The sequence below is a fragment of the Mandrillus leucophaeus genome, unplaced genomic scaffold (assembly GCF_000951045.1).
Source record: "Mandrillus leucophaeus isolate KB7577 unplaced genomic scaffold, Mleu.le_1.0 Scaffold1098, whole genome shotgun sequence".
NCBI classification, from domain to species: domain Eukaryota; kingdom Metazoa; phylum Chordata; class Mammalia; order Primates; family Cercopithecidae; genus Mandrillus; species Mandrillus leucophaeus.
The window spans coordinates 143,270-165,513 of NW_012099187.1; the positions used below are offsets into that span (position 1 = coordinate 143,270).

General features: G+C 38.2%; 1 protein-coding gene across 6 annotated transcripts in view; it reads left to right on the forward strand.

Annotated features, from left to right (window-relative positions):
• The window catches only part of KRIT1 (KRIT1, ankyrin repeat containing), a 49,272-nt gene extending 36,531 nt beyond the window's left edge, over nt 1-12,741 (forward strand). For all 6 annotated transcript variants that reach the window (XM_011989655.1, XM_011989662.1, XM_011989668.1 and 3 more), the window contains 2 exons: nt 10,752-10,868; nt 11,372-12,741. In XM_011989655.1, coding sequence (XP_011845045.1) covers nt 10,752-10,868; nt 11,372-11,440 — 186 coding nt within the window. In that variant the 3' untranslated portion in view covers nt 11,441-12,741. The remainder of the gene's footprint in view (nt 1-10,751; nt 10,869-11,371) is intronic.
• Nucleotides 12,742-22,244: the final 9,503 nt, after the last annotated feature.

Genomic DNA, 22,244 nt, shown 5'->3' on the forward strand with positions numbered 1-22,244 from the left:
TTCTTTGTATTGGGAACATTTCAACTCATCTCTTGTAGCTATTTTGAAATATACAATAGATTATTAACTATAGTCACACTACTGTACTATGAAACACCACAGCCTATTCATTCTATCTAACTGTATGTTTGTACCCATTAACTGACCCTCTCCCTATTCCTTCCTATGCTACCCTTCCCAGCTCTGGTAATCGTCATTCTACTCTCTGCCTCCGTGACATCAACGTCTCACGTATATGAGAACATAGGATATTTGACTTTCTGTGCCTGGCTTATTTCACTTAACAAAATGACCCCCAGTTCCATTCATGTTGTTGCAAATGACAGGATTTCATTCTTTTTTATGGCTGAATAATATTTCATTGTGCACACATACCACATTTTCTTTATTCATTCATCTGCTGGTAGACACTTAGGTTGATTCCATATATTTGCTATTGTGAATAATGCTGCGGTCAACATGGGGTTGCAGGATCCCACTGATTTCCTTTCCTTTGGAAGAATACTCAGTAGTGAGATTGCTGGTTCATATGGTAGTTTTATTTTAGTTTTTGAGAAACCTCTACACTGTTTTCCATAATGGCTCTATACTAGTTTATATTCCCACTAACTCCATATAAAAGTTCCCTTCTCTCTGCATCCTCACCAGCATTTGTTATGTTTTTGTCCTTTTGATAATAGTCATCCTAACTGGGGTGGGATGAAATGTCATTATGGTTTTGACTTGAACTTCCCTGATGATTACTCATGGTGAGCATTTTTAAATATACTTCTTGGCCATTTGTATGTCTTCTTTTGAGAAATGTTTATTCTAATCATTGCCCACTTTATAATGGGATATGTTCTTTTGCTGTTGAATTGTTTGATTTCCTTGTAAATTTTGGATATTAGTCCCTAGTCTAATGAACACTTTGAAAATATTTTCTTCCATTCACCACATTGTCTCTCACTCTGTTGATTGTTAACATTAACTGTGCAGAAGCTTAATAGTTTAAATAGCCCCATTTGTCTGTTTTTGTTTTTGTTGCCTATGCTTTTGAAGTCTTTGCCTAGACCAATGTCCAAAAGCATTTGCCTTATGTTTTCTTCTACTAGTTTTATAGGTTCAGGTCTTACATTTAGGTTTTTTATCCATATTGACTTGATTTTTGTATATGGTGAGAGATGGAGTCTAGTTTTATTCTTGTGCATGTGGGTATCCAATTTTTCCAGCACCATTTATTGAATAGGGTGTTTTTTCCCCAATGTTTGTTCCTGGTACCTTTGTTGAAAATGAGTTGGCTGTAAATACATGGATTTATTTCTGGGTTCTCTGTTCCATTGGGATCTGTATTTACAATAATATCATGCTGTTTGGTTACTGTAGGTTTGTGTAGTTTATTTTTTGAAATTAGGTAGTGTGATGCCTCCAGCTTTGTTCTCTTTTTCTCACTATTGGTTTGGCTATTTGGAATATTTTGTTATTCCAAATGAATTTTAGAATTTTGTTTTATTTCTGTAAAGCATGTCATTGGTATTTCAATAAAGATTGCATTGAATTACTTGATTGCTTTGGGTAATACTGCTGTTTTATTTTTTATTTATTTATTTTGAGACAGAGTCTTGCTTCATCGCCCAGGCTGGAGTGCAGTGGCATGATCTCGGCTCACTGCAACCTCCATCTCCTGGGTTCAAGCAATTTTCCTGCCTAAGCCTCCCAAGTAGCTAGGATTACAGTTGCACCACCATGCCCAGCTAAGTTTTTTGTTTGTTTGTTTGTTTTGGTTTGGTTTTTTTGGTATTTTTAGTAGAGACACGGTTTCACCATATTGGCCAAGCTGGTCTTGAATTTCTGACCTCAGGTGATCTACCCACCTCGGCCTCCCAGAGTGGTGGGATTACAGGCATGAGCCACTGCGCCTGGTCTATATTGCTATTTTAACAATATTAACTCTTCCAATCCATGAGCATGGATATCTTTCCAATTTTTGGTGTCCTCTTAAATTTCTTTCATCAGTGTTTTGTAGTTTTAGTTACAGAGGTCTTCCACTTTTTTAGTTAGATTTATTCTCAGGTATTTAATTTTTTTTAGTAGCTATAGTAAATGAGAGTGCTTTCTTGATTTCTTTTTCAGCTGGTTCATTATTGGTGTATAGAAATGCTAGTCATTTCTGTATGTGAATTTTGTGTCCTGCAACTTTATTGAATTTGTTTTATCAGTTCTATTAGTTTTTTGGTAGAGTCTAGGTCTTTCTGTATATAAGATCATGTCATCTGCAGAGAGGGACAGTTTGACTTCCTGTTTACCAATTTATATGGCTTTTATTTCTTTCTCTTGCCTGATGGTCTGTCTAGGACTTCCAGTACTGCGTTGATTAAGAGTAGTTGAGGCTGGGTGCGATGGCTCATGCCTGTAATCCCAGCACTTTGGGAGGCCGAGGCGGGTGGATCACGAGGTCAGGAGATCGAGACCATCCTGGCTAACACGGTGACACCCCATCTCTACTAAAAATACAAAAAAATTAGCCGGGCGTGGTGGCGGGTGCCTGTCCCAGCTATTCGGGAGGCTGAGGCAGGAGAATGGTGTGAACCTGGGAGGCAGAGCTTGCAGTGAGCCGAGATTGTGCCACTGCACTCCAGCCTGGGCGACAGAGCAAGGCTCTGAGTAGTTGAAAGTGGGGTATCCTTGTCTTAGTCTAGTTCTTATAAGAAAGGCTTTCAGCTTTTCCCCTTTCAGTATGATATTAGCTGTGGGTTTGTCATATATGGCCTTTATTGATTGAAGTATGTTCCTTCTATGTGAATTCGCTGAGAGTTGTTTTTTTTTTCATCATGAAAGGATCTTGAACTTCATGAAGTTCTTTTTTCGCACTTATTGAAACTATTGTATGGTTTTTGTCCTTCATTCTATTGATTGTATCACATTTATTAATTTGCATATGTTGAATTATCCTTGCCTCCCAGGCATAAATCCCATTTGATCATGGTGTGTTATCTTTTTGATGTGTTGTTGGACTCAGTTTGGTAGTATTTTGTGGATGATTTTTGCATCTGTGTTTATCATGACTGCTGGACTCTTGTTTTCTTTTTTTTGTTGTGTCCTTGTCTGGTTTTGTTATTGAAATGATGCTGGCCTCATTGAATGAGTTAGGAAGAATCCTCTTCAGTTTTTTGGGCCATTTTGAGAAAATTGGTATTAGTTCTTCATTATAGGTTTGGTAGAATTTAGCGGTGAAGTTACCTGGTTTCTGTTTGTTGAGAGACTTTTTGTTTCCAATTCAACCTCATTACCAAGAATTTATCTGTTGAGGTTTTCTTTTCCTTACTGGTTCAATATCGGTAGATTGTCTGTGTCGAGGAATTTGTCTTTTTCCTCTAGGTTTTCCAATTTGTTAGCCTATCGTTCATTGGTCCTAATAGTCTTTAACGATTCTTTATTATTTCTGTGGTCTCAGTTATAATGTCTCTTTTATCATTTATGATTTTGTGTATTTGGATTTTCTTTTCCTCTTGGTTAGTCTACCTAACAGTTTACTCATTTTGTCTTTTTGAAGAACCAACTTTTCATTTTGTTGATCCTTTGTAATTTTTTTTTCTTTTTTCTTTTTTAGTCTTTCTTCCTTTTAGTCCTGGTCTGATCTTATTTCTTTCCTTCTGCTAATTTCAGGGTTGGTTTTTTTCTTGCTTTTCTAGTTCCTTGAGGTGCATCGTTAAGTGTTTGAGATCTTCCTACTTTTTTGCCATAGATGTTTATTGCAGTAAACTTCCGTCTTACACTGCTTTTGCCATATCCCTTAGGTTTTGATATATGGTGTTTTCATTTTCATTGCATTTGAGAAATTTATTTCCTTCTTAATTTTTTAATTGACCCAATGGTCATTCAGTAGCGTGTTGTTTAATTTCCATTTATTTGTACAGTTCCCAAAATTTTTTGTTGTTGATTTATAGTTTTATTTCATTGTGATCTAAGATACTTTTACAAAATTTATTGGGACTTGTTTTTTGGCCTAACAGATGGTCTATCCTGGAGAATGTGTGTTCTGCAGCTGATGGATGAAATGTTTTGTAAATGTCTGTTAGATCCATTTATTTATTTGTTTGTTTGTTTATATTTTTTAGAGACAGAGTCCTGCTCTGTCACCTAGGCTGGAGTACAGTGAGCAATCTCAGCTCACTGTAAAACCTATGTCTCCTGGGTTCAAGCAATTCCCCTGCCTTAGCCTCTTGAGTAGCTGGGATTACAGGCGTGTGCCACTACACCTGGCTAATTTTTGTATTTTTAGTAGAAATGGGGTTGTTGCCCAGGCTGGTCTCAAACTCCTGGCCTCAGGTGATCCATCCACTTTGGCCTCCCAAAGTGCTGGGATTACAGGCGTGAGTCACTGCACCTGGCTGTTAGATCCATTTAGTCTAAAGTGCAGTTTAAATCCAGTGTTTCTTTGTTAATTTCTTTTGATCCATTCAGTGTTGAGAGTGGGGTGTTGAATTCCCCAACTATTATTGTATTGGAGTCTGTCTTTCCCTTTAGATCTAATAACAATGGCAAAAATCGCAGTTACTTTTGCACCAACCTAATATAAAGCCTTTTTTTTTTTAACTTTTAGCATTTTAAATACATCATGCTAGGCTCTTCTGGCCTGTAGTTTCTTCTGAGAAATCTGTTGTTTGTTTGATGGCAATGTCCTTATATGTGACCTGATGCATTTCTCTTATGGTTTTTAGAATTCTCTTGTCTTTGAGTTTTGACAGTTTAACTATAACATGCCTTGGGAAAGACCTTTTTAGGTCAGATCTGCTTGGGTATATTTGATGTCTACATCTCTTATAAGACATAAGGGGTTTTCAGCTATTGTCTTTCTCCATTTCTTCTCCTTCTAAAATCTCAGAATTCAAACGTTTGGTCACTTTATGGTGCCCTCACATGTCACATTGGCTTTCTTCATTTTTTTTATTTCTTTTCTTTTCTTTTCTTTTCTTTTCTTTTTTGTCTGCCTGGGTTAAGATACCTTCAGGTTTACAGATTCTTTATTCTGCTTGATCTAGTGTATTGTTGAAGCTCTCAGTTGTGCTTTTTATTTCATTTATTGAGTTCTTCCATATACTTTTGTTATCTTATATATCTTAGATCACACTGAGTTTCTTTAATATCATTATTTTGATTTTTTTATTAGGCTTTTCAAAATTTTGGGGGAGGATCTGTTACTGAAGAATTATTGTTTTCCTTTGAAGGTGTCATGTTTTCTTGCTTTTCAATGTTTTTTGTATCCTTATGTTTATATCTGTACATCTGATGTCACTTCTTCCTATTTTATGCCTTGGCTTTTGTAAGGAAAGACTTTTTCCTATAGATGTAGCTATAGTGTTGGTTGGATATGGTGCTTGGCTTTGATTCTGGGTGAGTGCAGTAGTATAGTCTCCGTATGATTTCTTCAGCTTTAATGAGCATTAGTTGTGTCTGTGAGTCCCTCAGTGGCTTAGACTGTGGTTGTTAATGAAGGCTGTAGTAGGCTTTTCTGGGGACTGTGACTCCAGGCAGGCCAGTGCTCAGGCACTAGTAGTTGTGCCAGTCGGCAGGGGATGCCTTTCCTCAGGCCCCTAGATAGTGCATGTGGGCACCAGCAGGCATAGGCAGAGCATAACAATCCTTAAGCCCCCAGATGACATGTACAGACACCAACAGCAGGCGGAACAGGCCTGTCATCAGGCCCTCTGATGGTGTGTGCAGACAATGGCAGCAGCATGCTAGTTGAGTCAGTCCTCAGGCCCTTAGATGCTTAGGCACAGTTGACAGTGGCAGTGGGCAGGGCTTGTCCTCAGGACCCTAGACAATGTGTGCTGGTGGCAGTGGTGGGCATGGCAGGCTTGTCTCCAAGCCCACCTCTGGTGTTTGCAGGTGCTGGTGGCAGGCAGGTGGGTTGACCTCCTGGCACTATGTGCACAGGTGACAGCAGCGGTAGGTGGGTCAGACCCTTTTCAATCCCACTTTAGAACTCTTCAGTTAGAAGTTAGTGTATGGTGCTCCTTTTTCTAACTATAAGTCATTATAAAATACAGGTTTATCAATTATTTTTTAGCATATTTAACACATTTAAATGGGATGAACAGCTTTTTAGTTTATAATAGGAAGCTAATAAAAATCAAATCTAATTTGTTTTGTTTTTTGAGACAGAGTCTTGCTCTGTCACCCAGGCTGGACTGCAGTGGTGTGATCTTGGCTCACTACAACCTCTGCCTCCTAGGTTCAAGGAGTCCTCCCACCTTAGCCTCTCAAGTAGCTGGGCTTACAAGCATGAACTACCATGCCCACCTAATTTTTGTGTTTTTAGTAGAGACAGGGTTTCACCATGTTTACCAGGCTGGTCTCAAACTCTCAAGTGATCCACCTTCCTCATAATTTGTTAATTAAGATTGGTTAAGAATAGACGAAATCAGTTAAAGTAATAAGCTTATGCATTTTTTAAAGGCATTTAGATTAGGAAATTTCATCGTAGTTTTTATTTTCCTCATTTTTATGTGTCCTTTTTTTTTTTTTTTGAGATGAGTTTCGCTCTTGTTGCTCAGGCTGGAATGCAATGGTGCGATCTTGGCTCACTGCAACCTCTGCCTCTGGGGTTCAAGCGATTCTCCTGCCTCAGCCTCCCAACTAGATGGGATTACAGGCATGTGCCACCATGCCTGGCTGATTTTGTATTTTTAGTAGAGAGGGGAGTTTCTCCATGTTGGTCAGGCTGGTCTTGAACTCCTGACCTCAGGGTATCCGACCATCTCAGCCTCCCAAAGTTCTGGGATTACAGGCATGAGCCACCGTGCTCACCCCTTTATGTGTCTTAATAGGTCTTTATAATCACATAACTTCCTGAAATATCCCAGTCATAGTTTAGTCATTTTATATTAATTTTCAGGGTTATCTTTAAGGGCAACAGTTACTTTGATAGATATACGTGTGAATGGAGATAAACTATCTGGGAACATAGGGTGGAATAGGGTCTGAGTTTAGTAATTGACCTGGAGCTTAATTGCTTGAAGTCTCTTCTAGCAGGGGTCCCCAACCCCCAGACCATGGACTAGTACTGGTCCATGGCCTGTAAGGAACCGTGCCACACAGCAGGAGATGAGCAGCAAGCGAAGCTTCATCTATATTTACAGCCACTCCCTATCACTTGCATTACCATCTGAGCTTTGCCTCCTGTCAGATCAATGGTGGCATTACATTCTCATAGGAACATGAACCCTCTTGTGAATTGTGCATGCAAGGGATCTAGGTTGCATGCCCGTTAGGAGAGTGTAATGCCTGATGATCTGTCACTGTCTTCCATCACTCCCAGATGGGACCATCTAGTTGCAGGAAAACAAGCTCAGGGCTCCCAGTGATGTTATGTTATGGTGAGTTGTATATTTCATTACATATTACAATATAATAGTAATAGAAATAAAGCACACTATAAATGAAATGCGCTTGAATCATCCCAAAACCATCCCCCACACCCCTGTCTGTGGAAAAATTGTCTTCCACGAAACTGATCCCTGGCACCAAAAAGGTTGGGGACGGCTCTCTTACAGTCACCTTGCTTTTAGGTCATTTGCTTACCATTTTCTTTTTCTTTCCTTTTTTTTTTTTTTTTTTTTTCCTTAGGACACAGTCTCACTCTGTTGCCCAGGCTGGAGTGCAGTGGCACCATCATAGCTCACTGCAGCTGCAAACTTCCAGGCTTAGGCAATCCTCCTGCCTCAGCCTCCCAAGTAGTTGGGACTATAGGCATGTGCCACCACACCCTACTAATTTATTATTTGTAGAGATAGGGTCTCACTTTGTTGCCCAGGCTGGTCTCAAACTCCTGGTCTGGGCAACAAATTGAGACCCTATCTCTACAGGGTGATTCTCCCACCTTGGCCTCACAAAGTGCTGGGATTACAGGTGTGAGCCACCACACCATCATTTTCTGTTAAAACTATTTTGCCCACACAAAATAGGCTACTGTTTATTAGCTTGTAACCACTTTTCTATATCTCTTGTACTAAGTTCATTAAAGGAAATGAAGAAAAAATGCCCCCCCACCATTTCAAGAAATTTTTCCTCTGCTGTTTAAGAGCATGTTATACCAACATCTGCAAATCGTTCTTCGTAGAACTGGATGGTGATGCTGTGCCATTTCTCTAAACTATATTTTATGTTTGTTAGCTTTCCAATTTTTGGCAGTAATACAAAGTTTTATATAGTATTCAAATGAAGGTTTAGCAATATTATTTAACACTTAAATATACCATTTCATATTATATATAATACTCTGAGCCAGGAGTCAAATAAATGAGATAGCAGTAACAGACAGAAGGATGACAGTAATATTCTTAATTAACAGTCTGCTTTTTTCTTAGATAAGAGATTCAGTTTCTTGAACTATAAATAGGAATGCTGTTCTTGGGTATCTAAAAAGGTGATTGAACCAAGGAGTAAAGATATTTTCTATCCATCTAGTCATTACCTTGTTCTCTGTAAACCACTGATAAATTTATGGCACCTTTGAAAGGTTTAAGATAATTACATATTTCAGCCATCAAATGTGGGAACAACCAGCTCGTCCTCAGTTGTCTTAGATTCACCAAGATCTATTAGGATTGCATTCAACAAGCTTTGCAAAAATAGAGCAAACACCTTCATCTGCAAAAATACCTTCATTTGCATTTAAAACACTACATGGGATACATTAGCATCAGAGATTCTCAGGAAAAGCCATGGGACACAGTTGTGTTTTTTTTTTTTTTCTTTTTTTTTTGAGACGGAGTCTCGCTCTGTCGCCCAGGCTGGAGTGCAGTGGCCGGATCTCAGCTCACTGCAAGCTCCACCTCCTGCGTCATTCTCCTGCCTCAGCCTTCCAAGTAGCTGGGACTACAGGCGCCTGCAACCTCGCCCGGCTAGTTTTTTGTATTTTTTAGTAGAGATGGGGTTTCACCAGGTTAGCCAGGATGGTCTCGATCTCCTGACCTTGTGATCCGCCCGTCTCGGCCTCCCAAAGTGCTGGGATTACAGGCTTGAGCCACTGCGCCCGGCCCACAGTTGTGTTTTTTATATCAATTATTTCTACCTTCTATAACTACAGGCTCAGTACTTTTGTTGGAAATTTGACTTCCATAATTGAGAAGTAACTATACTACAGTTGTATTTTTTTCTGTATATTGAGCTCTTTTGAAGCCATATTAATGGACTGTTTTGTGGCTTTTGAATAAAGAAGTTTCAGTTGATTGATTTAAAAGAAAAGGCAGTTTAAGGTAGTATGATATCTTGACTCTTTCAGTCTGTACCTTGATAAGTAGCTATTTTAGTGTATTCTATGTATAAGGTTATATTTTACAATATAAATGTAGATAGCCATTTTTAAAAGATACTATTAGTTTTTCCTTATACTTAATGTATACTCGCGTAAATTATCTGTATTTCATTCACAGAACCTCACTTTATTTTACTTATTTATTTATTTAGACAGAGTCTCACTGCTGCCCAGGCAGGAGTGCAGTAGGGCAATCTCGGCTCACTGCAACCTCCACCTCCCAGACAGAACCTTACTTTAAAAATCCCCTAACCCATTATCTTTCTGGCATATTCTTAGTTTAGTATTTGTGGTCAATATTATAAGAACTGCTATTTATAGAAAATGTTTCTAAACATAGGTATCTTAAAAATGCCATGGACCACTTCTTTGTTTATATGTACACAAAGAATATACGTTTAGGGCAAGAAAATGGAAGTTACTGCTAGGAGAGAATTGTTATTTACAAGGATATATTGAATGCTTATATACAATATTATAATAGGAAAGTATAGGAATCATTAATATTGCTTTATAAATAGTTCTGTTGTTGGCTGGTCCTTGTGCAGCAGTGTTTACAACTATTTGATCACAACCAATTACAGTTCTTCCCCACTCCCATTGCTTCACTTGACTGTCCTTAAAAAAGAAAAGCTCTGTTGAATTTATGAAAGGTATGTTAGTAATTTTTTAAATTATGCTTACTTTTACAATAAATATATCAGTGTACTTATTTTCAGTGGGATAAGATTGTCTAAGTCAACATGTTAACCCAGTTGCATAAACTACAGATCTGAAAGTACTATGTAAATATCCAAAAGAAAGATACTGAATAAAGAGATAGTTTTTAACCTGCAGAAAGAAAACAAAGGTGGTACCTTTCATTATCCTGAAAGCCATGGATAGAATTGACATCTTTAAAAATTTTTGTCAATCTTATACAACAAATATTGCTCACGGCAGTCTCCTGAGAGTCTACCAATCTATATGATTCTGTGCTGCAGGCTGTGTGAGGTTAGTGCAGGGTGCTTTGAAAAGGCTTCATTAAAACATTCTGGGAAACCATCATTCTCCGCAAACTACCACAAGAACAGAAAATCAAACACCGCATGTTCTCACTCATAGGTGGGAGTTGAACAATGAGGAATATGTGGACACAGGGAGGGGAACGTCACATTCCGGGGTCTGTCAGGGGGTTGGGGGCTAGGGGAGGGATAACATTAGCAGAAATACCTAATGTAGGTGACGGGTTGATGGGTGCAGCAAACCACCATGGCACGTGTGTATATCTATGTAACAAAACTGCACATTCTGCACGTGTACCCCAGAACTTAAAAAGCATAATAATTTTTTTAAAAAAGCATTCTGAATCATTATATTTAGACCAGACTACATCAGTGTAGATAGTAAGAAAAAATAGGTGATGTTTTTAATATATATTTTAATATAGTTATTTCCAATTATGTTGCAGGCTTTACTCATCAGTCTTAACTATGGTTGTTTTATGTGGCAATTGGGAGATGCTGATACTTGTTTTCAGATCCATAGCATGGAAAATAAAATGAGCTTTATAGTACATACAAAACAGGTAAGTATCATTTATTTTGGACTTGTAATAATGAACTATTGTGTTAGTAAAGTTACTTCTTTTTTTTAAAGTGGTATCCATGTAACTTCAAGGAAAACCTGTAATATTCCATGAAATTAAAATATTTAAGACCAAGGAAAAAAGCCAGGCCTTCTGAGCAAGGAAGAATCAGAAACTTATCTGAATAGTTTGTTTCAGTTTTATAACAAACTCTTTTGCCATGTCTTTTCATTCTGGTCAGTATTACCTGTCTCTTTTATCAAGTTATTAGGTAGTCTTCCATCTCCTTGACCTACCTGTGCCCCCTAGCTGTATCCAGCAGATTGCGTCTTAAGTCCCTTCAAAAAGCCTGAGTAAATATCCCCTCTATACTCTTTCTTAACAAGCTGTCTCATGATAAGAAAGTTCCCTTTCAAATAGATAGGGAACTGCCCAGTGTCATGAATGTCCTTTAAACATTCTTACATGTTTTATGTTTATTATTGACATGTTTTACTTTGTAGGCTGGTCTCGTGGTAAAACTGCTAATGAAGCTAAATGGACAGTTAATGCCCACTGAAAGAAATTCATAAAAGAGAAGTAACTGTTACTCAAGCCACCACATTTTGTAATGCAGAATTTTTTTCCGTGAAAGACTTCTTAAAAGATTACTTTGGCCAAGCATGGTAGCTCGCCCCTGTAATCTCAGCACTTCGGGAGGCTGGGGCAGGCAGATCACCTGAAGTCAAGACCAGCCTAGCCAACACGGTGAAACCCTGTCTCTACAAAAATACAAAAATTAGCTGGGCGTGGTGGCGGGCGTCTATAATCCTAGCTACTAGGGAGGCTGAGGTGGGAGAATCGCTTAAACCCAGGAGGTGGAGGTTGTAGTGAGCCAAAATTGCACCGCTGCACTCCAGCCTGGGTGACAGAGCAAGACTCCATCTCAAAAAAAAAAAAAAAAAAATTACTTTCAACAAGGCATTTAGTTTCTTGTAATATATATGTACACTATTACATTGTACAGAATCTGTACTTATGTTTGGTGTGTAATATACCAATTAGTTTTATATAATATCCTCATAAGCTATTCTAATTTTTGAGAGAAACACAAAAAGTTATAGATTGATAGTCTGTATAATAGACAAAATAGTAAGCTTTATAAAAAGTTATTTTTGGTAAATGGTAAAGAATTTGGAGTGGAATGTGATGAGATTAAAATGTAGCTTTGGTATAACTTCATGTGTATTTCAAAATATACTGAATGTCAACATGATTTGAATAAAGAAAATGTATTTTCTACTTGAACCATATGACACTTATTTAAAACAGTTTTCTGCAGTCTATAAACATTTCTCAACATTTTTTTAAAAGTCTTAAAATGTAAATCTGATATATGGTAATGTTTCTCAAAGTATAGTACATGAACTTACATCATAATTACCTATGTGCCTTTTAAAAATGAAGATTTCAGAGACCCACTCCAAACAAGGGCATTCACTCTGGAAGTAGCACGGCCTTGTGAACTTAACTTTGGTTTTGTTTTTGCTTTTTTGTTGTTAAAATAAGTCCAGACCCAATAAGGAATTTCGATTATTAAAGCTGAGAAATTTCACAAAACTGCCTGGCACACAAGCACACACACACATACACAGACATATTTTAAGTGATCATCTCTTGATATCAGAAGTTGCATTTGTTAAATACGTGCTGTATTTTTTGTGAGTTGACTTAATAGTTTATGTATATTGACTTTACTTTGTAGGAAGTAAATCACCAAATATCTGTTTCATTTAGGGAAGTAGTGATATAGATGAGGAGGCAACTTGATAAATGTGCTATTCATAAGCTAGAAACTACAGTATTTCCAAACTAATAGACTGAAGAATTCTAAGTAAGTTCAGAGATATAGTTATATTTAAAGTTGTCCTACAGTTTGCAGATAATTTTTATATTACTATTCTTCACATTAACTTCTGTTTATTTTTAATGATACTATGTGTAGGCCTTATTAAAATTAAGATTGTATGGTTAAGTAAAGTTAACAGGAAAACCTGATTTATCTTTAATTCTGTGCTAGATACTTTTGATTCTACATGAACAATACCCTGTTCAGTTCCCTTCATTCTAATGTCCTCGACTGTTACCAAATACCCTGTTGACTCCCAAACCTAAGATTTTAGCTTCAATTTCTTTTCTGAACTCCAAATCTTAATTTCCAAGTTATTCTTGTTCTAGGTCCATCTAAATGGTCTACAAAGAACTTCAGTTGAATCGTAACTGGAAATAGAATTTATTTCCTCTGTTTGCTCCATTCTATCCTTCCACTCTATTCCCTATTTGGTTAATTACATCATCAAACTGCATTCAGTTGCTTAGCCTGGAAATACTGTTATGGTGTTCAGCCTTTTCCCAACTTACATATTTTGTGGATCAAAGTCCTGTCTGATGTTTTGGGAGTCCTTTCTCATTTCCTTCCTCCCTGCTTGCACTGCAGCCAGTCTAGTTCAAGTCCTCACCATCCATTCCTTAGCTTGTAGTAGCTTCCTACCCCAACTCAGGCTCTATACGCTTCCTGCCTATCTGCCACACTGATGCCAAGTTAAGCTTTCTCGTCAGTCTGATTATTTCATTACACTGTGAAAATCATTAGTGGTTACCACTATATGTAGAATTAAATTCCGAATTATTTAGTATTGAAACCAAGGCCCTTAGTACACTGTTGCTAAGCTGCCTATCAAGATTATTGTCTGACCACTTCTCCCATACTCGTCGTACGCTCCCATTGTTTCCTAACTCCTCAGTCGTGTGGGGGAATTCAGTACTTTCTGATTCAATAATTTTAGGGTGAGGCCCAAGCATTTCTGTTCTTAAAGTATTCTATATACTTATGATGTACAGCTAGGGATTAGAACTGTAATTATAAGCAACTTTAGGAGATAGCCTAATGAGTTTCCTTTCACAGAGAGAGGTGAGGATGCAATGATACCACATCAAACAACCTCCTGCTCTGTGGAATACAGTTTACCCTCCTGGGGATGTACAGTATAACAGCCCTAATAAGAAAGGAATAGGAGACTGTTAGAGTAGCATAGCTATTAAAGGCTTAAAAATATATAGCATTAAAATTCAATTTTTAAAATTAGTATTGAGAAAAAAAAATTGATCATTATCTTTCAGACTATAACAATCCAGAAATAAAAATAGAGAAATCTAAACAGCTTTTAATGAATGCCTAGTATTGATCAGGCATTATATGTGCTCTAGGGATCAAGATAAGATACCATTTTCTTTTCATCATTCTTTCGGTAAATTTGAGTGCCTTTTATGTGCCAGGGACCCAGTGGTAAGGAAAACAAAATCCCTGCTTTCAGAGAACAAAGTCTGAGGGAGACAGTAAATTATCATGGAAATATATAATTGTAACTCTAATTATTGTGATGAAAGAAAAAAATCTCAGCGTAACAGGAACCGTTGATCTAGTAGGGATCAGGAGAGGCTTTCCTGAGCAGGAGATGCTTGAGTTGGCATCTGACATGTGAGCTGGAATTAGTTATGTGAACACAGTACAGCTGGAAGGGAAATGAGGTGAGATGTTTTGACCCCAAAAGACAGACCTGGAGAACTGATAAGGGGGTTTACAATTACTCATTTTCAGTTGTGATCCAAATTCAAGTAATTGTTTATCCAAATCACAACAAATTAATTTTTATTATACAAATAAAACCAGAATAGTTAATACTGCACATGATAAATGTATTAGAGAAAACTTACCGAAGAACCACAAGATTAAAAATTGCCAAAATTTAGCCAATGATGGGCAAAAAAAGAAAAAATAAATTAAAAAGTTGTCAAAATTGACCCTAGAAAAATTAGACTTGATGGAAATATTCAACAAAGTAAAACATCCCAGTTATTGACCAAATTTAATAGAAGAATTGCATTAATAAAATTTAGATTTTTTATGTGATCCTGAGAAATCAATGGCAAAAACTCTAAAAGAAGATTGACTGATTGAGACGGAGTCTCGTTCTGTTGCCCAGACCGGAGTGCAGTGGCATGATCTCAGCTCACTGCAACCTCCAACCCACCAGGTTCAACCAATTCTCCTGCCTCAACAGCCTCCTAAGTAGCTGAGATTACAGACGTACACCACCATGCCCAGCTAATTTTTGTATTTTTAGTAGAGACAGAGTTTCACCATGTTGGCCAGACTGGCCTCAAACTCCTAACCTCAGGTGATACACCCTCCTCGGCCTCCCAGAGTGCTAGGATACAGGCATGAGCCACTGTGTCTGGCCTTCCAAAATAATTTATATATGCAAAAAACGGATTGGGGACGCAATATGTTGCCTTATCATTAACATAGAAAATGGTATTCTCAGTGAAAATAATTTCTGTCGAAGCATAATTTGTTTTTGCTGCAATGTATAGAAAACTGGTAAGGCACTTAATTGGCTTGAGGCTGGGCATGGTTACTCACGCTATAATCCCAGCGCTTTGGAAGGCCAAAGTGGTAGAATCACTTGAGACCAAGAGTTCAAGACCGCACCAGCCTGGGCAACATAGCAAGATCTCCATCTCTACAAAAATAAAAAATAGCCAGGAGTCGTGGTGTACACCTGTAGTCCCAGCTACTCAGGAGGCTGAGGTGGGAGGATTTCTTGGGCACAGGGGTTTGTGGTTGCAGTGAGCTATAATTTCACCGTTGTACTCCAGGCTACGTGACTGAGCAAGCCCCTGACTCTAGGTAGGTAGGTAGGTAGGTAAGTAGGTAGGTAGATAATAGATTAGATAGACTTGTGTGCATGCAGGGATTAGATGATAGACAAGATAGGCTTGAGTGCGTGTGAGGATAGATGGATAGAGACAGAGAGAGAGAGAGAGAGAGAGAGAAAGAGAGATAGGCTTGAGTGCATGCAAGAAAATATTTTCTCACCAAAAATCCATTTATGATGGTATGATTCTCATTTAATGTTTGTATTCATAAGCATGTCAGAAAGCGTCTAGTGTTATTTATGGTATTTGGAGAGGGAGGCATAGGCAGACTGTAAAATCCCTAAAGCAGAGGCATCAAGCTCTTGGGGATCTTAGAGGCCAGAGTATTTAAGACAAAGAAATATCTTTCAGACATCTTAGGGTATAGATGAGAAAAAGTTTCAGTACATTGTGCTAATTTCTGTGATAAAAGGAAGCACCAGGTTGTTCAGGATTCATTAGAAGGGTACCCACGTGGGTGGGAAATTAGGAACTTATGTCCCAATTATTTAAATTATAATAATAGCTACTACTTTAAATGATGCTTACTACTCTATTGGCATTATCTGAAGCACTTTTGGGATACTAATTCATTTATTCCTGACAACAATCACTATGAGGCAGATACTATTATTCCCATTTTACAGATAAGAAAATTGAAGTTGGGTTAAATTACTTTCTAAAGCTAATGAGTGGTGGAGCTCAGATTCATACCTAGGCAGCCAAACTCCAGAGCATAAGTCAATTAGATACATGATGTATGGTTATAATAAAAACATAAAATAATACTTGTTTTCTATCTTTAAAATCTTAGGAGCCATAGTTTCTAACAAAGTGATGTAAATGTTTTCATTTTTGTATATTGTATAACTTTGAACACAGCTGTAAAGAGAGAGGCTATGTTATTTGTGTAAGGTCAAAAACTAGTAAGTTGGAATGTCAGAATTCAACATCTGGCAGTCTGGCTTCTGAATTCAGACATTCGTCAGATAAAAGAGAGATAGGTGGAGTGGTTAAAAAAAAAAGGATCAAGTTTTGAAGGGTGTTGTGTTTCCTGTTAATAAGGAGCCATTGGAGCCCTTAGGACTTGATTAGCTCAGATGTGTGTGTCGAAAGATCACCCTGGATCAATGTACAGAAGGGCTCAAAGAGGTAGTTCTGAGCAAGAAGGTATAATGCAATCTGGCCTTAAGCTGAGATAATGGCAATGGGAGAAAAGAATATTTTGACAAAGCCCAGTGACCTTTTAGATATGGGAAATAAGGAAGAGGTAGGAGTAATGAGTAATTATCCTCTTTCTGTCCTGGACATCTGGGAAAATGGTACCATATACTGCCTAAAATAGAGAATAGAGGAGGAAGTTTTGAAGAAATGTGTTGAGTTCCTGACTCCCAAGGGACACATAGATGGAGATGGTCAAAAGACAGTAGGGTTCCCAGGTTCAAAAGGCTCTCAGGAGATGACAATTGAAACTCCACGAATAGATTTGAAACCACCCAGGAAGAGAGCACAGTGAGAAGCAAGCAAAAGAATGAAAACACTTGAGAAATGGACAAACTTAGGACAATCTACAAAGCATCCTGTTAAGTGAATATCAGTATAGAAAAGAAATAGCTTGGCACTATTCTCCATACTGTGTGTCCAATAAATTTTATATGGGCAAAAATTAAATATTAAAAGAACATTTAATATTGCTAGGGAAAAGCAGACCAGCATATTTTAGTGTCAGAGCACATTCACTTATGTATATTTCTTAAATGAGTATGAGGGATAGGTGAATAAAATGCTTTTTAAATGTACATGAACAAACATCAAAAGCAAAACAAAAGAATGAGGATCTGGAGCAACTGGAACTCATAGATGGCTAGTAGGAATGCAAAATGGAACAAAGATTTTGGAAAACAGTTTAGTTTCTTGTAAGTTAAATATACTATAAGACCCAGAATTCTGCTCCCAGTTATTTATCCAAGCAGCTAAAACTTATATTCACACAATTCGTATGCAGATGTTTGTAGAATACATTAATTTTTTCATAATTAAACTGGAAACAACCCAAATGTCCTTCACTGAATGAATGAATAAACTCAGGTACATCCATATAATGGCATACCATACTCAACAATGAAAAGAAACTATTGATGAACAACATGGATAAAGCTCAAATGCATTATGCTAACTGAAAGAAGCCAGACTCAAAAGGTTATACTGTATACCGTAACATTCCATTTGGATGACATTCTGGAAAAGGCAAAACTATAGGATCAGAAAGCAGATAGTAGTTACCAAAGGTTAAGGATAGGTGTGGGGGGAATGTGGAAATATAAAGGGGCAGCATGGAGAAATTTGGTGGTAGGGGAGAGGATGTTCTGATTGTGATTGACATACTCAGTATATTTGTCAAAATTCACAGAACTGATTATCAAAGGAAATTTTACTGAACAAATTTCAAAATACACTTAAAGAATCAGCACTTGCTAACCAAGTTCTGAAAATTCAAAAATATAAAGTTGGTTTTTGTTTTTTGTTTTTTTGGGTTTTTTTTGAGACAGAGTTTCACTCTTGTCGCCCAGGCTGGAGTGCATTGGCACAATCTCGGCTCACTGCAACCTCTGCCTTCCAGGTTTAAGTGATTTGCCTGCCTCAGCCTCCAGAGTAGCTGGGATTACAGGTATGGGCCACCATGCCCAGCTAATTTTTGTATTTTTAGTAGAGACAGGATTTCACCACGTTGGTCAGCCTGGTCTCGAACTGCTGACTTCAGGTGATCCACCCACCTCGGCCTCCCAAAATACTGGAATTACAGGCATGAGCTACCGTGCCCAGCCAAAAATATATAAAGATTTAACTGGAAGTATGTCTGTACCCAAAATCCATTTAGTGAGTGGTCAAAGAAGATTAACAGAAGTTGTATGCTTGGAAATGCAAATGAATTTTAGAAATGGGGAAATACAAATTTTCCTAACAAATATGGAAAACAGATGCTTATTAGTTAAAATTATATGGAATAATAAAAACTGATTGCATTAATAAAATTCAATGATAGCACAAGACTGAGACAACATATGGGAATATATTTTGGCCAGCCCTGAAAAGCAGTCTCAAAAATGTTTCTGTTTTTGAGAGAGTCTCGCTCCGTCACCCAGGCTGGGGTGCCGTGGCGCTATCTCGGCTCACTGCAACGTTCACCTCCTGGATTCCAGTGATTCTGCCATCTCCCTAGCAGCTGGAATTACAAGCGTGCACCACCACACCTGGCTAATTTTTGTATTTTTAGTAGAGGCAGGGTTTCACAATGTTGGCCAGACTGGTCTCAAACTCCTTGCCTCAAGTGATCTGCCCACCTCAGCCTCCCAAAGTGCTGGGATTACAAGCGTGAACCACTGCGCCCAGCCTCAAAAAGGTTTACTGCCACTCTTTTGATGCTCCCACATTGAGGACCACCTAAGAATGAGCTTGCTGCCCCCATTTTCTTATTTGCTGTGCTTTACTGGTATTTTCCCCTACTTGCCTGGGGAGTAAATTGTATGCATTACAATTCAACAAGGAAAAAATTATAGTTTTCTAAAAGTACCCTAAAAAATGGAACAAAATTATGTAGTTTAAAATAATATAGCTGGATGCAGGCTGTCTCTTATACACATCTAGATGTGTATAAGAGACAGTCTCCATACTGTGTGTCCAATAAATTTTATATGGGCAAAAATTAAATATTAAAAGAACATTTAATATTGCTAGGGAAAAGCAGACCAGCATATTTTAGTGTCAGAGCACATTCACTTATGTATATTTCTTAAATGAGTATGAGGGATAGGTGAATAAAATGCTTTTTAAATGTACATGAACAAACATCAAAAGCAAAACAAAAGAATGAGGATCTGGAGCAACTGGAACTCATAGATGGCTAGTAGGAATGCAAAATGGAACAAAGATTTTGGAAAACAGTTTAGTTTCTTGTAAGTTAAATATACTATAAGACCCAGAATTCTGCTCCCAGTTATTTATCCAAGCAGCTAAAACTTATATTCACACAATTCGTATGCAGATGTTTGTAGAATACATTAATTTTTTCATAATTAAACTGGAAACAACCCAAATGTCCTTCACTGAATGAATGAATAAACTCAGGTACATCCATATAATGGCATACCATACTCAACAATGAAAAGAAACTATTGATGAACAACATGGATAAAGCTCAAATGCATTATGCTAACTGAAAGAAGCCAGACTCAAAAGGTTATACTGTATACCGTAACATTCCATTTGGATGACATTCTGGAAAAGGCAAAACTATAGGATCAGAAAGCAGATAGTAGTTACCAAAGGTTAAGGATAGGTGTGGGGGGAATGTGGAAATATAAAGGGGCAGCATGGAGAAATTTGGTGGTAGGGGAGAGGATGTTCTGATTGTGATTGACATACTCAGTATATTTGTCAAAATTCACAGAACTGATTATCAAAGGAAATTTTACTGAACAAATTTCAAAATACACTTAAAGAATCAGCACTTGCTAACCAAGTTCTGAAAATTCAAAAATATAAAGTTGGTTTTTGTTTTTTGTTTTTTTGGGTTTTTTTTGAGACAGAGTTTCACTCTTGTCGCCCAGGCTGGAGTGCATTGGCACAATCTCGGCTCACTGCAACCTCTGCCTTCCAGGTTTAAGTGATTTGCCTGCCTCAGCCTCCAGAGTAGCTGGGATTACAGGTATGGGCCACCATGCCCAGCTAATTTTTGTATTTTTAGTAGAGACAGGATTTCACCACGTTGGTCAGCCTGGTCTCGAACTGCTGACTTCAGGTGATCCACCCACCTCGGCCTCCCAAAATACTGGAATTACAGGCATGAGCTACCGTGCCCAGCCAAAAATATATAAAGATTTAACTGGAAGTATGTCTGTACCCAAAATCCATTTAGTGAGTGGTCAAAGAAGATTAACAGAAGTTGTATGCTTGGAAATGCAAATGAATTTTAGAAATGGGGAAATACAAATTTTCCTAACAAATATGGAAAACAGATGCTTATTAGTTAAAATTATATGGAATAATAAAAACTGATTGCATTAATAAAATTCAATGATAGCACAAGACTGAGACAACATATGGGAATATATTTTGGCCAGCCCTGAAAAGCAGTCTCAAAAATGTTTCTGTTTTTGAGAGAGTCTCGCTCCGTCACCCAGGCTGGGGTGCCGTGGCGCTATCTCGGCTCACTGCAACGTTCACCTCCTGGATTCCAGTGATTCTGCCATCTCCCTAGCAGCTGGAATTACAAGCGTGCACCACCACACCTGGCTAATTTTTGTATTTTTAGTAGAGGCAGGGTTTCACAATGTTGGCCAGACTGGTCTCAAACTCCTTGCCTCAAGTGATCTGCCCACCTCAGCCTCCCAAAGTGCTGGGATTACAAGCGTGAACCACTGCGCCCAGCCTCAAAAAGGTTTACTGCCACTCTTTTGATGCTCCCACATTGAGGACCACCTAAGAATGAGCTTGCTGCCCCCATTTTCTTATTTGCTGTGCTTTACTGGTATTTTTCCCTACTTGCCTGGGGAGTAAATTGTATGCATTACAATTCAACAAGGAAAAAATTATAGTTTTCTAAAAGTACCCTAAAAAATGGAACAAAATTATGTAGTTTAAAATAATATAGCTGGATGCAGGGGCTCATACGCGTTATACCAGCACTTTGGGAGGCTGACGCTGGCAGATCACATGAGACCAGGAGTTCGAGACCATCCTAGCTAACATGGTGAAACCCCATTTCTATTAAAAATATAAAAATTAGCCAGGCGTAATGGTGCACATCTGTAATCCCAGCTACTCATGAGGCTGAGGCATGAGAATCACATGAACCTGGGAGGCAGAGGTTGCAGTGAGCCAAGATCATGCCACTACACTCCAGCCTGAGTGACAGAATGAGACTCTGTCTCAATAATAGTAATGATATATCCTGCCAAACTAAGCTTCATAAGCGAAGGATAGATAAAATCTTTTCCAGATAAGCAAGTGTGAAGGGAATTCTTTACCACTATACCAGCCTTACAAGAGATCCTCGAGGGAGTTCTAAACATGGAAGTGAAAGAACAATACATGCTACCAAAAAACACATTTAAGTACATAGCCCATAGGCCTATTAAGCAACCACCCAATAGAAGCTACAGAGCAACTTGCTAACAGCTTTGCAATAGGATCAAAACCACACATAACAATATTAACCTGGAATGTAAATGGTCTAAACACCTCCACTTAAAAGTCCACAGAGTGAGGCCGGGCACAGTGACTTATGCCTTGTAATCCCAGCACTTTGGGAGGTGGGCAGATCACCTGAGGTCAGGAGTTTGAGACCAGCCTGGCCAATATGGTGAAACCCCGTCGCTACTAAAAATACAAAAATTAGCTGGGTGTGGTGGCCTGCACCTATAATCTCAGCTACTCGGGAGGCTGAGGGAGGAGAATCTCTTGAACCCGGGAGGCAGAGGTTGTGGTGAGCCAAGATCGCACTACTGCACTCCAGCCTGAGCGACAGAGCAAAACTCCATCTCAGAAAAAAAAAAAAAAAAAAAGTTACAGAGTGGCAAGTTGGATTAAAATAAAGAAGACCCATCCATCTGCTGTCTTCAAGAGACCTTTCTCAAACAT